The 24,041-nt window shown below is 39.1% G+C and overlaps 1 protein-coding gene across 3 annotated transcripts in view; it reads left to right on the forward strand.

The window, feature by feature from the left end:
• The first annotated feature begins 6,904 nt into the window (after nucleotides 1–6,904).
• The window catches only part of usp25 (ubiquitin specific peptidase 25), a 48,316-nt gene continuing 31,179 nt past the window's right edge, over nucleotides 6,905–24,041 (forward strand). For all 3 annotated transcript variants that reach the window (XM_069666838.1, XM_069666839.1, XM_069666840.1), the window contains exons 1-6: nucleotides 6,905–7,088; nucleotides 14,797–14,874; nucleotides 15,258–15,402; nucleotides 16,774–16,897; nucleotides 20,359–20,521; nucleotides 23,441–23,527. In XM_069666838.1, coding sequence (XP_069522939.1) covers nucleotides 7,047–7,088; nucleotides 14,797–14,874; nucleotides 15,258–15,402; nucleotides 16,774–16,897; nucleotides 20,359–20,521; nucleotides 23,441–23,527 — 639 coding nt within the window. In that variant the 5' untranslated portion in view covers nucleotides 6,905–7,046. The remainder of the gene's footprint in view (nucleotides 7,089–14,796; nucleotides 14,875–15,257; nucleotides 15,403–16,773; nucleotides 16,898–20,358; nucleotides 20,522–23,440; nucleotides 23,528–24,041) is intronic.

Consider the following 24,041-nt stretch of genomic DNA (forward strand, 5'->3'; position numbering starts at 1 on the left):
AGGGGTCTGGATGGTTCGTACTGTGTCACTAGATCACAAATGTATTTTGTCTACTGTCCTGGTCTTAGTGAGGACTCGAGCAGCAGCGTTCTGAATCAGCTGCAGTTGTCTGATTGATTTTTTAGGGAGACCTGTAAAGACACTGTTACAGTAATCGAGTCGGCTGAAGATAAATGCATGGACCAGTTTTTCTAGATCCTGCTGAGACATAAGTCCTTTAATCTTGAGGTGGTAGTAGGCCGACTTTGTAATTGTTTTAATGTGGCTTTGAAAATTCAGGTCTGAGTCCATGACTACACCCAGATTTCTGGCTTGGTCAGTGGTTTTCAACACTAATGACTGAAGCTGTGCGCTGTCTTTTAATCGCTCCTCCTCAGCTCCAAAAACAACTACCTCAGTTTGTCTTTGTTCAACTGAAGAAAATTATGGCACATCCACTCTTTGATTTGTTCAATGCATTTAACTAGGGCTTGTATGGGGCCATGGTCCCCTGGTGACATTGTGATGTAGATCTGTGTGTCCTCTTCATAGTTATGGTAACTAATTTTGTTGTTTTCCATAATCTGAGCCAGTGGAAGCATGTAGATGTTAAACAGAAGAGGCCCAAGAATGGAGCCTTGGGGAACTCCACATGTAATCTTTCTCTGCTCAGATGTAAAATTACCTAGAGACACAAAAGAGCTAAGAACCAAACCAGTTTAGTACTGCGCCAGAAAGTCCAACCCAGTTTTCCAGACGGTCGAGTAATATCTTATGGTCAACTGTGTCGAATGCAGCACTGAGATCGAGTAGTACTAAGACTGAAACTCTGCCACTGTCTGTGTTTAAGCGGATGTCATTAATCAGCTTGACGAGAGCCGTCTCAGTGCTGTGGTGTGGTCGAAAGCCTGACTGGAAGACATCAAAGCAGTTGTTCACTGTCAAAAAGTGGTTCAACTGTTGAAAGACAGCCTTTTCGATTATCTTACTTAAAAGTGGTAGATTTGATATAGGCCTGTAGTTCTTCATCAGTGACTTGTCTAGGCTGTTCTTTTTTAACTGTGGTAACACAAAAGTAATCTGATGAGTTACTTTTAAAAGTAATGTTACCCACACTGATCACAGACTATGTGCATGAGGAGTTTCATGGTTCTCTTTTTGGCTTTGTGCTATTTTGGACGTTAAAACTGCCCCCGGTCTCCCCTATATGTGTAGCTACATAATATTTTCATTTCCTTTATATAAACTGATCTCATGTTAGAGAATATGTCAAAGGAATTATGTGTAATTGGATACCCATTATTAAGATTTACCAATTCAGCAGTGGCAGTCTTTGGGCCTGTAAAATGGTGACATACTGTGTAATGAGTGTCCTCTCTGAGAATCTGCACCCTGCCTGCTTCCAGAGGAGATCCTTACAGTTATATCAAATTTCATACGGCCTGTGCCAACTCATTTGGACTTAAAGCCATTAAATGAGAGACTACACTCATAAAAATGATCACAACTCAATTCCTTACAGTGACTGCCACAATGTTCTGTTGTAGAGCGGGTGGATGATAATGGATGATGCTTTGTCAGCCAGATTCAGAGACGTGTAATGGCTGCGAGCCTTTAATTAATAAAAATAAAATGCCTCAGTCTCAATAATGTTACAGTATCAGTCTGCAGCCTTGGAGCCAGGCCAGTCTGTAAAACCCCAGAGTAACAACATGGACAGTGAGTAAAACCTGGTATGTCCACGGACAGACTCCAGAGGGCAGCAGAGAGGAGGGGACCATGGGTGCATTTAACATTTTGTGATATAACGTGTACATAAAGTGTGTGCAACTCAAACTGATGTGTTTAGTAAGGGTCTTATTTTACGGGCAGAATATGTGCCAAATTTAGAAAACAAGAAAAATATTTTGATACATTTAATTCTTTACCTGCTAATTATTTTTTATTTACATTTTTTGCATTTGGGGAAACACGGTGTCAGGATCTAAGTTTAAACAAAATGGGGAGAGGACCCAGATGCTGACTAGGATATTTATTCAAACACAAAAAACAAGGCAAAAATAAAGGCTTACTGTTCAAGAGTCCATGTAACTTAAGTCCAACAAAAGGTCCAACTTAAAGTCCAACAAAAAATGAGAATAAAACAGCAGGAGCCACGCATTAAATCCACACAGGAAACAAGGATCATATAGTATGTAAAATAGATCTTTGATCACAATGGGACAAATCTGGTTAAATAAAGGCTGAGAAGAAGTTATCTCAAAGGTTTCACGACAGTGTCATTATGAAAGACAATGAACTTCCACTAATCAAAACACACACTTAACTTACCGCCAAAAACAGCAAGGACCCCACACGTCAGCAGCGTATTTAACAGCAGAACAGCTTCTTGTGTTGGTCTGAAGCAGATATTCACGGTTATGGAAAGTTCAATGACTGTAGTGTTAGTGTTAGTTACGTCGCCTCTTGCCGATCGTCCTCTACTCTGCTACTCGGGAACCGAACGCTGCAGGTGCCAACAGAGCTGTCAATCATGACATCACACTGCCTTTTTACAGCATCAAATAACTAATTAAAAGTAAACTTGTCAGAAAAATGAACACTTGGACGTAAATCAGCATGATAAGAACTAACTATAATGAGAGAAACCATGTTTGAGAAAAATGTATTTGACGTGTATTTTGATTTTATAGTCTGACTCATGTCCCATCTGTTAACATGGAGGAGGCGGGCTTTATGACCTATACTGCAGCCAGTCAGCAGGGGGCGACAGAGAGGGTTTGGCTTCACTTTTCGGGAGCTGTCATGTCGTCCATCTTTTTATACAGTCTGTGGTTTGAAGATGTCACTTAAGGAACTAGGAAATTGTAATGAGCATATTTTATAATTTTCTGACATTTTATAGACTAAATGATTAATCATGACGATAAATAATTAATGAATTAAGAAAATAATTGCTAGTTGCAGCCCTTACATGTACTTTTTTATCATAGTTAGCGCTGCCATTTTACTCCCTTATTGATAGAATTGCATGAAAAGTATTTGTAAAGAATAAAGTACAGTTAAAAAAGTCCTGTACTGTGTTTTTGTGTTGGATTTATGAATGAGACAGGAGAACATTGTGGGATTAGGTGTCCTGGTGTGAGTGAAGCTATCATCAGACAGCCTCAGGCTCACTTTCAGGAGCGTTTTGATCTTCAACAAACAGTCTGAACTCTTTATATCAACCTGTCAGACGGGGATCTGTTCACACTGCAGCAGCTACTGTTTGACTTCACCAATTGATTCATCTGCTTGTTTTCTGATTGGTTTGCTGACAGCTGCACAGATCCTCTGACTGATAGCTCTCCCTCCTGCCTGCAGCTCAGCTGCTGATGTTTCTGCTCAGACAGGAAGGAGGGCTGTTTTCAGAGGTGCTGTGGGTGCGTGAGGTAACCTTCACACACTGTGCTGGTCAGTCAATATTTCAGCACATAGAAGTATAAAATATTGATTATGGTGCAGTGCTGAAAATTGGAAACAGACTTTGTGATTTATAATGCTACTTGATGTACCAAGTGGAATCATTTTCATGATTCATTTCCTTCTGCACATTCTTGCTGATGGGTTGTTTGGGCTGTTATTATGCAAGCTGGAGCTGCAAAGGAGGATGCTGCCACCTGCTGGCCAAAGGATGAATGAAAACAAGCAGCAGCTAAAGCATGAACTGGATTAAGCTCTCTGGTTTTGGGAACAGAAATGCATTGATATTGACGACGTGTTTTTTTGTAAAATAAAATAAATGCCACGCAGTATGCTTTAAAAAAAAACATCCTGCTTATAAATGAAACTAAAAGTATGTCCTGATGAAATGTTCCTTCGTAATGTCCCAGTTATTGTGGCTAAATCCTTCCCCCACAGAGTCCTGATTATTCCCATTAATATTTATATGTGCTACTTAGATGACACAGTTCATGTTAACAAAGCATGCTGACTGCTTCAGTTATAACTCTTACAACAATGCTATTCGTGAACATCTAAAGGATGACCCAGTTCTGTGAGAGAGGACTGTTCTCTTCCAACTTGCACTGAATTAATCACAGCTGACACATTTCAATGCCCGCTGTTTGGATGTTGCTGTTATTTTATCTGTCGGAATAATTAGGACAGAAATCAGACAACATGATTTAGCTGCTTTAAAATGTAACATTCTGTGTTGTTTAACCTGGATTTCAGACCCCAGCTGTTATATGACACAGGTTACACAGTTCAGACCAGACACAGTGCTGATTCTGAGTTTCACACAATGTGAAGCTTTTAGAGGTCAGGCCCTGTGAGCAGCTAATGTGGCAAGTTTAACGATCATAAATGTCCCTAAAATAAATAAAAACATTTTTGGTACACTGAAAAAAGAAGTACAGATACAAAGAAAACATTAAAAAAAGCAAACAACAGATCATCATTTAGGTAAGATTAATGAGAAATAAAATTAAGAAGAAGGCTCTTGATTGGATGTCACACAGGTCAATTGTGCTTTTGTGTGTCATGTTTAAACTATGTGGCTGGTTTATAGGACGTGTGAGCGTGCTGTTAATAAAGTTGTTTATTAGGGGTTGCCAGATTTTTTCTTCACCCCTTCTCAATGAAAATTAGTATTATTTTTTTTCAAATGCAGGTTTGGCAAAACATCTTCACTACTGCTTTTAAACTGATGATCTCCAAAACGACATAATATTAGTAATGGTGATATTCAAAGCATGACGGACAAAATGTATCATATCAAGACTTTAAAATGGCTTTAATCCCACGATGATCATTACTTATGTAAAACTTGAGAATCAAGTTTACATTGAAATTACAAGGGCAGAAGATGTGTTCATACCCTGAACATAAGTAAAGTGTCAGCAAAATGGTGTTAAAATAAGTTGAAGTCATTTAAAGTTTTACTTGAGTCGAAGGTATTAACAGTGGAGTATACTTAAAGTATTAAAGGTAAAAATACTCATTATGCAGAGGGATCCTTTTAAAGTGTTTCAATATAAGATCAGATGAGATAAGATTATTATTGATCCCCCATTGGGGGGAATTCACTTGTTACAACAGCTCAAGTAAAGGGCAGGGTAAAACAAGTGATGGATAAACAAAAAGGCCAGAGAAAAAGACAATAAAATGCAATGATAATATTAATAATAAATATATACACTATGTACACCTTTCACTTATTGTGGATGGTTACGTTTTTGTACAAAAAAATGCACAAAGTCAGAAACACACACAATGTGTTTTATGGTGATATGGTTGATGATAATTAAAGTGACATATTGCAGAATAAATAACAATTGCACATGATAAGTAATTGCACAGACATAATTGTACAGAATGGATGAGGTAATAAAAATGCAGAAGTATATGTACCAAAGAATGATGTTATACTATAATAATATGTTACAGTAGATATGCATAAATAGAAAAACAGTGCAAAGTAGCTGCAATGAAGTGACTTGAGTTTGTATTTAAGTGAGATTCTTTTCACAACTCCAGAAGAGCAAATCCGCAGTAGTGTTGTAGAGATGTGTCTGACTCTGCAGACTAACCCCAATTTTTCATAATGAAGCAAATGATTTGTCATCATAAACCTGGTTAAGGATAATCAAATGAGGTTCCATGTCTTGCCTCTGTTATTGTAGCGCCTCCTGGAGGCTGAATAACTTATTACCTTAAAGGAGCTGTCGATAAAGACCAAGAGGAAACAGCTGATCATTTGTGTTTGTATACTGACCAACCCAAGTTATGTGATTCTAAAATGTGTTACCTGACTCATGCCAAACTACAATATATTGCATAAATAATAGAAATTAAAAAAATGGCAACAGGGACGTGGTAAGGGACGTTAAGAATTGAATAGACTACTTTGCCTCAGTATCACCTACAGTGACTCTTACTTCTAACCGTCTAAAACCATAATATTATGAATTGTGAATATAAAATAGGAGGAGGATCAGTTGTAGGTAAGATGTTGAGTTATTACGTTAATCTACATCTCATAGCAGGAAATGTTAAAATATAAAGTATGTTCATTTTTATAGGATAGATTATTTGCACTGAAGCTAGATTTGGCTTATTTAATTTGTTTCTGCACTGCTAACTCTGTCTCTTCTGCATGTAAAACTGTGTACGGCAACCAAAAGTTAAAAGGATCTGTTGCAGGAATAATATTAATTTACGTAAGTTTTGCTATAAAGGTAAAAAAAAACAACTTAAAGGTCTACCTGCAGTGCCTACTCAGCTTAGCAACTGATGTCCTGCAAATATATAGCCTTGTTCAGTGACTTTATAAAATATCATGGCTATATCTATATGTACTTGGGCTATATAAATAGGTAGCCTATAGGACTTAGATATACAATTGAAAGTGAAAATTTATCAAATGTGATTTGCATTTAAAAAAAAAAAATGTACATAGCAAAAGTAACTATTTTGCTAATAAGACATTTATATACTAATATCAGTAAGAGCATTCTTTTGTTTCCGAAAGTAAAATATGGTGATTCTTTCATGTTTTATTTTAAAGGACAAAATGTAAAATGTCATGGAGACAAACTGAGAAAAATACTTAAATACATCACAATACAAAAAGGAAAAAGATACATGTTGTTGGTTTTCTTTCAGAAGAAGCGTTAATGAATTGTTTTGACAAAATAATTATTAGGTAGGTATCAATTGTAGCTTACTTAGATGTGTTTTTGTTACGGCCAAATTCCAGGTAGGATTTGGCCAGTATTAATATCACAAATACCAGGCCAAAATCTTGTTATCCTTATTTTTATCCGTTATTTACAGAAGTCTGATCCGTGACGTAAATGCAGCTCAGTAAGACGTGAGTAATCGATCCCAGATCTCAGGCCAGGCGGAGCAATGTTTTCATTCCTGCTTACGACCTGCGCTAGTCACTCTGCCATGGCGCCCGTAATGTCGCTGATTAAGGAGGGGACGTCATAGCATCGTGTTTCAACTCGCTTTAGTGAAAATTATCTCGTGCTTTTGCAAATCCAGGTTTGAATTTGATAACATTTATTTCTGAACCCGCCATGACCGTGGAGCAGAATGTCCTCCAACAGCATTCTCAAAAGGTAAGCTAACTTGGTGGCTAGCTAACTTTAGCCTAAATAGCTACATAGTTTTGGGCTGCAAAGTACTTGTAGAGTCGGTGGGCCAGCTCCTTGGTTAGTTAGGTTAGCCTCCAATTGTCGTTTTATTAGGCGTGCTGGCCACCCGTTGCTAAGAAACCGTTTCTTAATGTTACTAGATTTATTTGCGCTAGGCCTAACGTTATGCTAGCGTAAAGCGTTAGCCAATATTTTGCTAGCCGATGCTAGCTAAGGGTACTACGTTAAGTTAATTCTAATCGTTGTTTGTGTGAGTTGTGTAACAGTAGCAATTGCTAGCGTTTCATACGTATTCATATTTACGATAGTTACATTTCTAATGCTAGCATCCTGGGCTAACTGTGTCGTCAGTAGAAATAAACAAGGCCAAGTGACAGTTAAAGATTTAACGTTACCTTTGTCAACTTTGCAGCTATTAGTACATTTTTTATCTTAACGGAGCGCTCTGCTGAAGATCTTTGATGATGTTGGTTGCCATTAATGATACTGGTTGTGTGTTCAGATGTGTCCCCGGTTACTCCTCACATACTGTGTGTGATATGTTTGTTGACAAAGTGTGGCCAGAGGCGAGGAAGAATCACAGCCGAGGCTCAGTGCTTGGCGCAGATTCCGTAACGTTATCCAGACAGCCAGCTAAGTGTGTGATAGTTCTGAGAAAGCAGATCATTAGGTTACATTTGATCGTATTCTCAGTTTACGTCTGTTCCTTGGGCACCTAGTTATGGGATTTACTTTGTGACCACCATGTCCAGCATTGCATAGCTCTGGACAGTTATGTAACCACTTTACTGATGCTGCTGAAACGTAGGATAGATGTTTGCTGCTACTATGAATGAAAAGAAAGAATACTTTGCATAAGAGTTATGTAATCACAGTTATGTTGTATCACACTGAATGCAATGCGTGTCTTTATTCTGCAGCATAGGCCTACTACATGAAATTGTATCTGATAAAGCTCTCATAGCTTAAGAAGACATAAGCTAGCAGTTTAAAATCAGGGCTCCTACCAGTGTATTGTAAACCCAGTGGCCCAGCAGGGCTGAGTTTACTTCTCAACTGGGCCTAAGCCCCAGGGATTTTTTAAAATGTAATTTTAAGCTGTGAATCTACAGTTAAAGTTGGACAGCTCAGACTGAAACATGTCACTTGGAGGGGTTAAAACATGAATGCACTAGGAAGGAAATTTGCAGTGCAGAGAACAGTGTTCTTTACCCTTTTCGTGTGTCGAGGGATTCTGGACTCTTGATGCTTATAACTATCGCAAGCTGGTAGCCAGGCAGCCAGCCTCTGTCAAGAGATACTTGACAAGGGGCCTAACAACTATTCAGGGGGAAACCCTGGAAATGAGGACAAAAAATGCACAACTAAATAGACAGACTGAAAATAACAACGAGGATAGGGCTCCAAGGATAAGATGGAAAGTAAAACCAACTTGATAGTAATGGTTAGAATAAGATAGAATATATATACATATATATATATAATAAAGATTAAAATAGAATGTATAACATATAATAGAACATTTTGAAATATTTTATTAAAATAGGATTAAAACAAAGCTGAAAATACAATACATTGAATGCAGAATCAAAGGTAAATAAAACTTATAATAAACAATAATTAAGTTTGTATTCATACTATATTGAATGTGTGAAATCAAGTCTAGTGCATGTTAAAAGAGTTGCAGCGATGCATTATGAACGAAGCAAGGTTAAAAAGCCTGTTTCTCAACAATGACAGGAAAGATGGGTTAGTATGTCTGGCTATAACATTTTTGAGCAGTTTGAGGCCAATTTATATAAATGGATAATTTTTTTTCTAGCTTTAATATGAACTGTTTTATGATAGTCAACATTCAAATCTGTTAAAGTTTGGTGTGTGTCGACACTGCATCTGTGTGTTGTGAGTTTAAGCTGTAGTCTCTACAGCTTCATGATAGTAGGGCGTGGTCCAGGTTTTCATGTAGTGACCTGTAAATAGTGAGATGAGGTAATGTTTGAAGGACTTTCAATCCAGTCTGTGTGATTTGTTTATGTTTGTGACTCCTTCACATGCACACACAGAGCAGCTGTGAGGACGTGATAGTAGATTCAGTGGGAATGTCCTCATCTGCACCCTCCTGGAAACCTTCATGCTGAGAATTATGTGGTGTTATTCACAAGCTGCCTCTAAATGGCTGATGACCAGAGTGACAAACGGTTATGCCAGACGTGTCACATGGGGATGAGATCTAATGTGTGTGTGCCCACATATCTGAGTAACTGCTCCTGTGGTTGACTTGGCCCAAATCTGTCAGAGGTGTAACTTCCCTCACACTTCACCAACCACGCCACTCTCTGTGCCAACAAACCTGCATCCATCAGTCTCTATCAGGGACCAACACACATCTTCTTGTTTACTTGTCTGCAGTGGCTAAAACACAGCAGTGTGTTAAACTGATGTAGGTGTGAGTTAGGATTCACTCTTTAGGATATCCGGTCAGCCATAATAACTAAACTAACCTGCGGTATTTTCTTCAACTATTTATGTGTAGGTAAAAGTATTGATCAAAACTGTTGACCATTTACACAATGTATTTTACGAAATTAGCCCTGTTTGTTCATAAAGTGACATGTCAAACAAGTCATAGTACACAGCGTAATATTGGTATTTACTAAACTACTGCTGTGACCTAACATGCTACATGAGTAATAATCTCCTTTCCTTGTCTAGTAAACTGTGAGCTTGGTCACAGACAAATTGGCTGTGTGTGGTGCATTATTTATGTGCTGTTACTCTTACAAAGCTGTGAACTTTCTTTACACTTCCCTCAGTGACATTATGGCCCCTGGGGATTAGAAAAGCCTTTTTGTCTTTGAAAACTCGTATAAAATCTTGTAGCTAAAAGCAACTGGAGTCAGGTTAAACCAGGCACACAGCATGTCCCCCAGGGCTACAAGAATTAAGTGCCATACTTCAGGTTACTACAGTATCAGTGCTTAGCTGTAAATGCAAGTTTTTCTGCATTTACTTTTTAGGGATGGTTTAGGGAAGGTTTTTTTTTCTAACCGATAGCTGACCCTTATTAACTGATCTTTACCTATCGTCAACCATTAACTGTAAAGTAGGGCTGCGTATCGATAAGGATTTCTCAGTTCGATTCGATCCCGATTCACAAAGTCCCGATTTGATTTCCGATTCGGTTCGATATGGTTTTGTTTAGGGGTACTTCAGTTACAATATCAGTGCACCTCTAACCTGGTGCATTATCAAAATGTTTAATGTTTACAATAAGAATTGACCCCAAAGAAGTTACATCATGTACTTTTTATTTAACATGACCAACACACACCAGTCAACACAATATAAACAATTGTATGAATAAGACAGCTAAGATTTTTTGTGTGAACATCTGGCTCATGGTTTTGATTAAACGAACTGGGGTTCAACTTGCACGAGATTTGGCCAAGAGATCTCATAGTGCAAAGAACAAAACCACACAAGAGTTATGGGGAAAGGCATATTATATAACATGCCAAAAATACACTCGCGGCCAAAGCCGACACTAACAGAGAGTAACATAAACATCATTGCAAAACTAACTAACATATTCACGGACGCACACACACGATAAAAAGAGTCCGTTGGCGATCACTGATGTCTCCGTAGTAGGCGCAGTTAACAAGTCTGGGCATGTCTCCCTCACTGCTGTTTCGGTGGGATGCCTTGAGTCATGCTGCGTTCAGGAGCGCTCAGAAACATGAGTGATCAGACACGAAACCATTTTTACACATATTTTATATATATAGAAAGATCCATCTTGGGATTTATTAATCAATATTGTGTCATTCAGATAAGAACCGATTTGAATCAGAAAAATTGATTTTTTTTTTAAACCCTGCCCTTCCGACAAGTTTAAAAAATTTAGTTTTTTTAATCGATGAATGTCTGTGACTCCTTTTTAGAAAATCAATAATGCTACAAATGTTCTGCATGAGGGTATTTTTTACATGTACAATAGAAGCATGAACACATAGGCTTAAGGCTCCTGTTTTTCTTTTATTATCAAACAAACTTTATTAACTTTTTATTTTATTATCTTTTTACTTAGGCTACTTGTTTTTGACGGCATATGAATGTGATGATGAAAAAAATATTCCGTCTGAAATAGCTTCGTCAAATAATGCGGGAAAATCCTTTTAGTTGAATTGTGTCTGCAGTTTGTTAATAGGTAATATACTGTATATTTAATAATGTAGCACTGCATAAATTCTTCCAAGGTAATAATAGAGAACAATAAATATGGGACATTTGAGGCAGATGTCGGTACCCATTTAAGAGAGGGATAATCCAGAAATTGTCATGCAAATGATAATTAGCAAATGTGGCAGCCAAAATAAAGAATTTTTCAGCTGGAATGAAAATACACTTTTTCTGCGCATATACTGTCTATGCCAAGATACTCAGAAGGCTGCCTTTTTAAACAAATCATTTATTAAACAATATGTAACTTTAATATAAATTAGTGACAACCAATTATAGTTTGGACCACCGTCTGCTCAGCTGTGATGCTCTGCTTCATGTGCAGCACACAGTGGTCAGTACTGTAAACAATCGAATCAGAGCGCTCTGGACAATCGATGTGATGGGTCCTTTTTTTAATATCCCACAGCATTGTTTTGTGCAGTTTGGACTGGAAAACATTTTTTCGCATGGGCACATATTGGAAACATGCTCCTATTGATTAATCTGTAACAGGCCAATAGCAGGCTCTGAAAATTATGACAGTGTACATAATTTTTGGTGCATGACTGGTTATTTTAATATTATTAATTTTTATAATATTAATTCTAATTTTATTAACCCTTACATTGATTCAGATAAGTAACAACAAAGTCCTCCCAAATTAGATTTTGCCTTCCTAGAATTAAATTCAATGTACTTGTAGTCTGTTGAAAAGAAAGATTTAGTGATGCTTGCTTGGTTTCATAGCCTGTATGTGTCTGGACCAGCTGTGACTCTCATTACTCTTGCCAGCCAGCTAGCATATAAGTGGTTAAACATCTAAGTGGTAACTTCCATATCTCTACCTTGTTATTTTGTAAACCTGATCGCAAATATTTTTTGGATCATTGCAGAACATGGTTTTAGGTATTGAAGGGGATTCATCTGATTTGACTGTAAACAGAAGTTTGTGCATGCAGCATAAGGCCATGTTGACACTTTGGCCCGTTAGAAACGTATTTTGCCCAGACCTGAAGCTATTTTCTGTTTTTTTTTTAATTCAGTTTTTTTGGTGAAATATATCTACTGTTTGATTAAAATTGCTGCCAAGAGTGTTTTACCTTTATCATCTCGCATTCATGGTGAAAATCTGCTCTAGAGAAAAGCATAGATGAAAGCCTGTGCTATTGTTCGGAAATTGCATTGCTTGCTTTCATTGCCTTTTATACAGTTAATGTTGCAAATGTAAAGTACAGAACATGTTTGTGATGGAGTTGCTGTATAGTGTTGTAGTGGATGTTTGTTGTGCAGTTAATCTATAGTGTCAGAAACAGACATTATGACTCCTAAACCGTTAAGTAACCTTGTATAACTGGTATCTGTTGCCTGCTGCACCGTTTAAAGCAGTCAGGAAGGAGTCTGTGTTCCTCTCACTCAAGATGCTGTGGATGCTGACATTAAGTGCACTCCCACATTATTCATAGTGCATTTATTCAAGCTGTGCACTGCAGGTGAAGTGTGTGTGGTAAGGCCATACAGTCCAGCTGGGTTTGACATCAGACTGCAGTGGACTCATTCACAGGGATGAGAATTGACTGGTCTGATTAAATACTGTATCAGTTCTTAATGGATATGTTTTTATAACACTGTGATCTGACATTTAGATTGTTTTTTAATAAGTGGTTACCTTTAACTTGTTACTTTCTACATAAATAATGTGCTAAATGTCTGAGTTTCCAGAGTCTATTTGGAGGATAAAGCAGCCGTTTTTCGTTTATCCTCTCAGCTTTCACCGGGTAGTGCTGGGTCAGGTGCAGTCAGAAGTTTGATAGGTCTGAATTTGCCAATATCAGTTGATATCAATGGTTAATCAATCATCCTTAAAAAAAACTATTAACCCATCAAGAATATTTCAACTGACACTGTACCAAATGATTGTTTATCACCACCATTTTGGCACCTTGTGCCGTTGTGCTTGGCGATTAATTGTGGTATATTTTCAAGTAAGACCTTAGCTGCCAGTGATGATTATTTAACACAAGATAATTGAGATAAAACTGTTTTTGTACAGCAAACTTTTTTTAATAATTCCTTTTACTTGTGTTAGAAAGCTTTAAGAAGTTGTGTTACACTTTCAGTCACAAATAGGCAATGTACTGTTATGTATTAGGGCTGCGACAAAATATCGATCGTGCACTAAATCGTTGTCCTGACTCGTGCAATACAGTTATCCTTTGGTTGGATATATTACAAAAATATGGCACCCTGAACAGATTTCCTTGCTCTGCAGCCACACTTGACATGGAAAATGTGCTGGCAATCTTTGCCAGTTTTGTTTAGTTGGATTAGATTTTCCCGTTAGATTTTCAAGTCGTGGAGAATTTCATCCCGCCGTAGCCACGCAGCGCCGTCATCATACCGAGATGCAAATGATGTGTCGCACTGTGCCATCTCCGCCGGTCCATCTCTCGATGTTTTAACAGTGGAGGCAAAGGCTGTATAAGTTTATATTTAAGTTTAATTAATGCAATAGCCAATTTAATACGGCATTACTCAGTATTTATTATTTAATTGGCATATTTTCCCACCAGACATTTTGGCCGTTGATATCTTTATGTGCCAGACAACTACACGTGATACTGGCAAAAAGCCGGCACATACCGGCTAACGTAAACCCTGTTCATGACTCCTCGTGGTGATGCTTGTGAAATGAATGAGGGTAATGTGAATGGATTGGGGGTTTAATTGGGGTTTAATAGGGGCATTTTGTGTTCTTCAGATATTGTGATGCATCATTATATGATTGTCTTGCAATATATCAACTATCGCAGAATCACTGTATCGTGATATTATCGTTATCATGGGCCATGTATCGCTTATGGTATCGTGAGTTACCCTGCGATTCCCACCCCCCCTATTATGAGTTTAACAAGTCAAACTGTTTCTTAAAAGAGTTTGCTTTGAAAATATTAGACATTTCTTCAGTTTGCTTTTGCCCCACCATAAATGAGCAAACTTTCACTGCATTATGGATTCAGGCAGACAGTAGGCGGCAGACAGTAGGCGGCAGACAGACAACACCTTCTGGACAGCACTGAAAAAAACAAACACACAATTCAACAGAAGGGCAAGGTGGCAAAATCAGCTTTTGCTTGTGTGTGTAAATTCTGCCGTGGGGAACAGGAAAAAGTTAAGATATTTAAACTTTGGACAGCCGGTGTTCTCTGTTGGTCTCACATCCTTTTACCATTCTCCTCTCGTCCAATACAATTATATCTGGTTTGCTGTCTTCTGTCTTTCTTAATCCATGTCTGTGCAAAACTTTAAGTTCACATTGAGCGTTAATATTGAGCATTATATTCCTGATAATGACTTTTGCCATATCAAACAACCTTCCTCTACATTGTTTTTTAGGATCCCTTCTTCCTTCATGCTCTGCTGTTAACTGCCTTGTGTCCTTTCTTTTCAGCACCAGCAGACGTTACTAAACCAGTTGAGGGAGGTCACAGGCACCACAGACGTTCAGCTGCTTCAGCAGGCCCTGCAGGTACATCCTCAAACACATCAAACCATAACATCACAGAGCTTATTTATACACACGTACACAAGCTATACTCTAACTATCTAATGGGATCAAATGCAAAAGCTCTGCCATAGCTCAAGGTCGTAACTGAATGGTGTAACTGGATGTCATTATAATGAGAGGTTGTCCATTGTGATATTTGTCCTCTCCATTTACATAAATAAGAAGGGCAGTTACCCCAAAAACTTGATGTAAAGTTACAATTACCAAAGCGTGAAATGAAGAGATTAAAATGTTACAATAAGTTATCCTAAAGTCTTCAGGTCTTAAATAAGTCCTGTCTGAGTGTTCCTACTTATTATACTCCTCTGTTCATATCCAACTGATGTTACACAATGTTGTTGCAGGTGAGCAATGGAGACCTGGCCGAGGCTGTGGCGTTTCTGACAGAGAAGAACGCCAAGGTTCCTCAGCAAGATGAGACGACCTACTACCAGACGTCCCAGGTGGCGAGCGACAGATACATCAGCGTGGGCAGCCAGGCAGACACAAGTGAGCAGCACATCTAAACTCACAGGGATGATTAAAAGATGAAGTCAGCTCAGTTTACAGTTTCATAACAGAGGGTCACCATCTGTAAAATAATCTGTATTTTAATTTTAATTCATGTAAACCATGTTTCAGCTTTGTCAATGTGGCGTTTTTGACATCAAAAAACATTATACATAATAATCCCTAAAAGAAAATGTGAAACGGTTAAATGGTTCTGAATAAGGGTGTAGCAAACCTTTTAATTATTGCTTAATCGGACGCTAATTTTCATGATGGAATTGTTTAATGTAAACAAAAAAAAAAAAGAATTGAATTGTGATTTTCACAATTTTCCAGAAACTACAATCTTCAAATTGCATCTCTTGTCCAAACAGCAGTCCAAAAACACGTCCGTTTGTTTTGTCCGAATCAAAGACCAAATTGTTGCAATGTTGCATTTTGCCTCCAGGACCAAAACTTAAGCAAGGAAACTGCTTTCTGATTGGTCAGAATTTGCACGTGGGAGAACTCCCTGACGTAAGCAAAGCGAGAGAGAGAACACACTCGTTAATCACAACACAATCGCTGACTTTCATGTTTTGTTGTTTGTACTTTTACGACATTGTTCCACAGATCGATCAGCTCCATTCTTTTTTACTTTATTACTGAACAGTCTGAACACCTCTGTGTTTTTGTGTGTTCCAACAAGCATTTGTTAAAGCCCAAAATTTTATTAAAGCCCTCCCCTCGTTGCTCCCCCACGTCCGTCCTCTACTCATCTTGCTGCCTGGCTGCGTGGCTGTCTCTGCAAGTGTCAGCATCCATTAACAACCCACAGTGCACAGTGTTTTAGTTTGCTTCCTATATTAGGTCCTGCTTACATTTCAATTACTTTCTCACCTGAAATGAACCGGGTCCCGTCTTTTCTAGCGGGCCATGGTCGAATGCGTCTTCTCACCTGTCCAAACAAACCAGACTTTGAGAGTAAAGTCCAAAAGTCTGGACCAAAGCTGTCAGGTGTGAAAGCACCCTTAATCTACTATTATAAATGACAAACTAAAGATGCTACATTTAAGAAGCTGCAAGTGTTAATAAAACGTTTAATTATCAAGTAATAGATAGTAGATAGATTACTTTATTAATCACAAACGTGGAAATTGGGGTGTTACAGCAGCAAGTCATATTTACCAGATAAAAAAATATAGCGCCAGAAACATAAAAACTAGAAGATAGTAATATCTACATCAACTAATAATTCTAAACTGTAATAAAATCATATAAAAAATATAAACATACTCAACAGGGAGGTGTTAATTGTCTGAATGTGAATGCGTCCCTAAAGTGAGTTCAAACCATGAAGGTTAAATCAGCGTATCTTGTTTCTTAACGCAGATGTAATTGATCTGACTGGAGACGATAAAGATGATCTGCAGAGAGCCATCGCCCTCAGCCTGGAGGAGTCCAACCGCGCGTTCAGGGAGACGGGCATCACTGATGAGGAGCAGGCCATCAGCAGGTGGGTTGACGGCATAACTGTTCAGATATTGAGTCCAGAATTTCTTGGCGCATTAGTTGTCAGCCAAACAGTTTAAAAACTCCTACATTCATCCAATCTTTGGATGAATATGCACACTAACCACCTACATTCTTAAGGTTTTCGCCCAGCGTGTGATGAAAATATATCTCGTTTGCATTCTCGTTGTGCAACACTGAATTTTGATCAGTAGTGAAAAGGAAAAAGACCCCTGTTGTAATCAGGGATGTCCTGAGCTGAACCTAAAGAGTCTGATCCAGGCGTAGTTTAATGGGTCAGTATTTAATGAGTCAGGAAAAACAAAGCAGTTTCAAAATCTGTTTTTAAAGTTCAGCACCACATTAACCTTCTATTTCAGTTTAAACAAGTCTCGTGTTTTACCTGTAAGACACACTTTTACCTGCCCTTAACTGCAGCTATTGGCTACACATTAAAACAATTACATCTGACTACTTTCTTATTGTTTCAAGTGAAGTCACCGTCTTTTTTTTACTATACTATTGAGCAGATGGAGGCACACAGCTGAAGCCCTATCAATAATTTATAATGTGAGGATGTTTATGTAGTGTTTTCTACTGATTGTAATCATCAGGTCTGTTTTGGAGAGTCGAAGCCTTCTGTGGATAATTTGGCTCCTATAAAAACTTCTTAAAGATGAACACTGACCTAATCTCTATTTCCAGAGATTCTGTAGGCAGGGGCTTGGATTTTTGGTACGGGAAGTGTTTCAGGGCCGGTTTCACAAAGATAGACTTTGACTATGGCTTAGATACAACAAATAGTCAGACTTCAGATAGACGTGTAAATTCATCCGTTTCACTCAGCACTTAGTTCTTGACTATCTTAAGCAGGACTATGGTGCATTTAATTTTGGGTAAATTGAGACTGAGAAAACAAAAAGATGGCCGACCGAGTAACTGCATCTAACCACTTAAATTCGATTACACCAGCAGATAATGTTTGTCTATTGGAGGATTTCAACAGTTTTAAGGGCATTTTATTTTTCAGCCAACAGTGTAACAACAACAACGACAAATGGATATGGAAAAAAATTGCAGCAACAGTAAACAGTGCTAATCCGACCGTTGAAAGGACCATTAAAGATGTTCAAAATTTAGTTCTACTGGTCAGCAGGTGACACTGATTGTTACCATGGTAACATGGGTCTTAGAGCTGAGTTGGCCTGGGGGGAAGGTGTCTCATTTTTCTTTATTTTTGTGAAACGGTCTAACTTGCATTAGACTAATCTATGAGCAATATTAAGACTGGCCTAACCATATAGACCAGTCTAAAATGTCTTTGTGAACCCAGCCCCTAGTTTCTGTTTGAACTACGCTTGTAATCAGAGTAATATTGACCAATCACATATCAGCAGGCTGCGGCGTATGCAGGAAAAACTGTCCGTGTGGAGAGCAATAGCAGATTACAACCTAATCCATCGTAATGACATCCCGGCTCCTATTAGGGTCATCTGATGATGATTTAGCTTCTTACTAATCTCTATAAACAGACATCTACATGCTAACCGCTAACAAGCTGTTCTAGATGAAAAGTTTCAACTTGAGATGAATCCACTAGTAAGCCAGAGTGCAGCCTCTGTGTAACTGGCTGTTTACAGTGAAACTGAGACTCACCACAAACAGATGAACGGGCGCTCCTCCAAGGGATTTAATGAACCATGAAATGACGCCATTTATTTTGGTGACATATCGATTGATCTGAACACACGGTCTCTTCTCAAGTTGCTAACTGGACTGTAAATAATGCAGCTCACGGAAAGAGGAAGTCTTGGCTGGAAGTCGTTTATCGCTAAACTGGATTGCCTGACGTTCACAGAGGCTATATCGTCCTCAGATGATAGACGATGGGTTCCAAGACTGACACTGACCTAACCTGACCTGCTAATGTTAAAATAAACTGAGCACCAACAAATGAGCTAGCAGCAGCTCCATTCGCAACCCCCCTGATGTCCTGTGTCTGCTACAAAGCATCAGAGAAACACACATTTTTTACTGTGAAACTGCTTTATTCAGCGATTTATCTGTTTGTTTAGGAGAGTAATAGACCTCTGCACATAATTCAGCTCCTGGTAGAAAACCTCATGAACGTTTAACACTGACAGTTTGAGATTCTGTTCACAAAGCCTGCCATGCTCTTGTTCCTGCATTGCTCTTTATATGACATAGCCACAAAAAGTGCAGCGCTTCGATCGACTAAAAGCAAGTCAAGTAGGGTCTTTGCAAATCGTGGACTTTTAAAAAGCAGCCCTTGTTTTGGTCTCAGTCTGCTAATGTTCAACACTGCAGCAGAGCTCTACACTGTGAGCAATTCGCTCCATATGTGGGTGAAATTAAAGAGGTTGTGAATATAAAAAATGTTTCTAATGCACTGATCATTGACTCTGTCTGACACCTCGGTTGGGAACATACATGGGCTGTTAAATTTTGACACTAGTGGATTTGTTATCGCTCTCCTCTATATTAGCAAAGAGACATTTACAAAACATTCAAAACATTTTACCCGGTGTGTTCCCTCACTTTCACACGTTAAAATGACGAACATCAGATCAGAACAGGGGACTCTGTTATGTTTAAGATGAAGAGCGAGAAGAGGAAGTTTGAAAATAGCACTAGGATATACAGAGCAGGATAAAAAGCAACAGGGACCCCAGTGTTAGAATATGTACTGTATATACAAAGTGGACGTAGCCACTGTGATATCTTTAGCATTGTGACCATTTCCATCTGTTTTTTTGACCATATTCAACAAGAGGGTTGACAGGTTACCACATGACAGGTAGCCACACCATATGCATACCCTGTTTAATCTTCTTTTTTACTCCAAATAGGACCATGACTTACAAAACGAACATCATGCTGTATTGAAGAAGACTTAAAACTAGAGATTGACACCATGAACTCATAAGGAAAATGTTTACTGAGGTAGTAAATCAAGTAAGAAGTAGAGTTATTTTCTGGTAGACTTAGGGGGCCTCACATTAGGGACCCGGGCCCGGATTCAAGTACACTTGACCCCAAAGTCTGCTTCGTTTGATTAGTGTGGACACAGTGTTACATACTCAGGTCCACTTAAAAATGTGGTCTCGAGCACGGTTCATGTGTAGTCAGGTACGGTACGTATAAGGTGTGAAAGTTACTGTACCAAACCACAGAAGTGGACTGCCGTACTCGGTTACGGTACAAAACAATAATGTGAAAACGGCCTTAAATACAACAGGACTTCTTTTTGCTACCTCTGGAGTAGATGGACCTTGCTTCATTGGCTTTACTTGTAGAACCAAGAGGCTACGTCCACGTCCACTGAATACAAAAATCTCACAGAGGTTGATTCGGTTGTTCATCTTGGTCTTTAAAATGTCTCTGACTGAATTTCTTTCTTTCTTTCCTTTCTCTCTCTCTTTTTTTTTTTCTTTTTTTTTTTAGAGTTCTGGAGGCCAGCATTGCAGAGAACAAGGCGAGTCTGAAGCGCACCCACACAGAAGTATGGAGCGATTCACCCAACCCACATGACAGGAAGAGGATAGACAGCTGCCCTGTGGGGCTGAAAAATGTCGGCAATACCTGCTGGTTCAGCGCTGTCATACAGGTGGGCACAGAGACATTAATTATGGATGATCCAAGAGCAGGTGAAAGACATTTAGAAATAAATTAAACCATTTCTACATTTTTTTGTCTTAAAACCTCTTTGTTAGTCAACTTGGCTTTTTGCCATTTCTTCTTGTATTTCACTCCAACACCTACTTCTTTGGCAACAGGAAACGTTTGAGATCAACCTCCAAGTATATCTCTATTTGTTATCATCATCATGTAACTGTTAGGATGCAGAAATCTACACTTTAAAGGAGCAGTTCGCCCACTGTCAATCAAAGCTGGTGGTCTCTGTAATCGATAGAAGCAATAATATTTGAAATTGGTGCCATAGCTGTGGAGAACGTTGTACAAACATCTTGTGGTTTCCCCCATTCTACATTCCTGCAACACCCAGCATGCATTGCGCCCCTCCCTCTGAATGGAACGGCCCAGCGAGAGACGCTGGAGTGAAATACTACCGTTTCTCTGCAGCCGATGGCTCAGAGCGGTACAGAATATGAAATATGACGAGAATATACTGGTGGATCGTCTAAAAAATCTTCAGGTCTGCAGTCTACATTTCAAACCTGATGATTCTGAATGAGACATGACATCGGAGGCAGGCGTCCTAGATTGAGGAAGTGTAGTTTAGTGAGCTCCCTGGCCTCCGCTAGATGACACGGAGGTTTTCCAGGGCCCTTTGGACAAGCGGATATCATCCTCCAAAGGCACAGAGCCAAATTGGATTTTTTTCTACCATAATGGCATTAGCTCCCCATAGTAGCACGATAGGACTGATGTTGAAAATCGGTGAACTGGCCCTTTAAACCTCTGCAGCCGTCCTCAGCAGTAATTGATAAAACAGTCATTTGAATCTGATAGGAAAACACAGTAAACAGTTCACAGTATAACTGTCACAAAGACGTAGTTTCTTGTGTGCAGTGAGTCAGTGGTAGGATGTGACCTGAGCTGATATGTGCCAGATGATCACTGGATACACCATCACATGGTGCCTGGCTCCAGTGTGTAATGCAGCCCTCACCTTTGAGCTGAAGTCACTGCTTGAACCTGATCCCGCTGCACTCGATATAAGAACTCAAGTAAACAACTTTCTCCTTACCCAACAAGACTTTTATGTTCACTTTCACTATCAGAACACAAACACAAAATCACGACCAAAACTCTCGACTCTCGACATCCTGACCTTCAATGTGTTCAGTTTTTGTTATGTGTCACAGAACAACACCAAACAGAGTCAGATATCCTGGTGATTATTTGTGATTTTGCTTGTTATGTAAATTGTTTATTAATTCCATGTCCTCACTTTCTTACGTCACCTCAGGTTGTGTTTCAGAACTTGAATCACATGATGCAACACACACTGTCTTATTATTTCATGCAAGAAGGAAAGGGGTCAGGTTTATGTAACAACAGTTTTTAATCTAGCTTTATGAATTGCTGTTTTATGAACAGGAGCTGGTGGAAGTTTGTTATAAATTGGCTCGGATGGATTGGAGTTGACAGAAGGGAGGATGTAATTTAACAGTATAGAAGATTAGCATCATTAAAGTTTTAATTACAAAAAATGTGGGAAATACATGAAAAGTGCCTGAGAAGCATTGTGCTGCACTTGTGGCATAAAACGCACGAAGTAGAAAGGCTGGGTCATTTGTCCTAAAAATAAAACTTCTTCAGACATGCTCGTGCATGCCACCATGGGGACATTTTACCTGTGTCTGAAGAGAGCTCGCACATTACTAAAGCCCCTTCACACATGCACTGCACTCCTGAAATGTCCCAACATTGTCTGGGGTGAGTGCATGTGTAAATGTAAATGTCAGAATCAGCTGACCCCAACTTTAAGCAGACCTTTTCTAGCCAGCCCCCTGTTACAAAGTCCGCACAAAGTCAGGTTAGCCCATGTGTGAAAGCAGCAGGTATTAGTCTGGAACATTCACAGCAAGCATCGTTCATGTAGCAGAGTTTCTCAGCTTTCATGTCCCTACTGGTCGCCTCAGCAGCCAGTATTACCGTAAAATCCGGAATATAAGTCACACAGTAAATATAAGACGCATTCTGTTTTTGGGGTATCCGAGAGGAAAAAGGTTTTCTATAGTTACTTATTAATAAAAACATGTATACAAGTTATTTCAACACTATTTCAATGTATTTTCTTTTTAAACACACAAATTAACACACAAGCCTACCATCTGTTTCAGCATGTCGAGTTTGCTATCCTGCTAGCAACCGGTGCTGTAGTTGAGCTCAGCCTACGCTAACGTTCATTGTTGTGAGGGTGACTGCACTGACTGTCATGATGATGTCCGTGACGAAGTTTTAGCTAGATTATAGCGCCATCGTCTGGGTAAAATACGGTAACACAATACCTCTCTCTGCATTTTATACCTGTTATTGGACGCAGCCCACATTTTAGATGGGGAAAAAAGATGAAAAGTGGGTCTTGCACACTCATTTTTACGGTCATTTTTTAAATATAGCGTTGATGTTGCAGAAACATCCTATGACATGTTTAAGTGATATTAATCCAGACAGTCTCTATTACAGATGACTCCTCTTCCTCCACCCCTTCAATTTTCACTATTAACAACCTGGTTCCCTCCCTCAGTGTATCTCTGTTGTGCCTGTTTTATTATGTATATGTTGTGTTTTAAGCGTGTTTAATGGTTTTAAATGTGCCACCTTTTGTAAATGTGTTACCTTATTACAAATTTCTGCCTTTTGCATGCAAAAAGTGCAAAAAGCAGGCGATGCAGTATTTTCTATTCTATTCTAAAAGCAGCAAGCTCGGCCTCTCTACATGAGGACAACCGTTTTTCATTATCATGGTTGTTCTGGCATGAAACAGTGTATATGAGACAGGGCTTTCTTATCATTGGATGTCACTTACAAGTCTTTATCCCTCTTTCACCTGAAGTCTCTGTTCAACCTGCTGGAGTTCCAGAGGCTGGTGCTCAACTACTCACCTCCAGCCAGAGTCCATGACCTGCCCCGCAACCAGAAGGTAAGCCCCCTGCCTTTCTCTCTGTGGCCTCCAGGTAGAAAAAAAACAAAGCAGGAAAAACAAAGTGTAAAGTTTTTTTACTTCAGTCGCCTGTGTGTGCGACCTCCCGTCAGCTCTGTTTACATCATGGCAGCCCTTTTATAACTTTATCACAGCTAGCAGTGCTTCAGCTCTGAGGGTTTGACCCTCTCTGAGCTGTGAGCCACCGTTCAGCTGCTGTGTGATCTTGGCCTGAGGTTACAGCAGCAAGCGTTTGGCCTCTTGCTGTTCATGTAACTCACTGCTAGCTACAAGAAGTACCAACAAGTGTGAAATGTTTTATTCTCCAGCAGGACAGAATTGAAAATGCATAAAGTGTGTTTGGATCGATCCTGGAGTTTCTGAATTTGTACATTTGAGTCACAGTAAGAGTTCATAAGCAGAGTAGTTCTCAGCATGCTTTTGTTTGTCCATATTTTTCCCACCGAGCGATCGCCATCGGGTCAGAGGCCTGTTGATAATCTGCTTTAAGCCT

This window comes from Semicossyphus pulcher, unplaced genomic scaffold, assembly GCF_022749685.1.
Source record: "Semicossyphus pulcher isolate SPU_LCO1_2020_fin unplaced genomic scaffold, fSemPul1.0.p SCAF_10, whole genome shotgun sequence".
Taxonomy (NCBI): domain Eukaryota; kingdom Metazoa; phylum Chordata; class Actinopteri; order Labriformes; family Labridae; genus Semicossyphus; species Semicossyphus pulcher.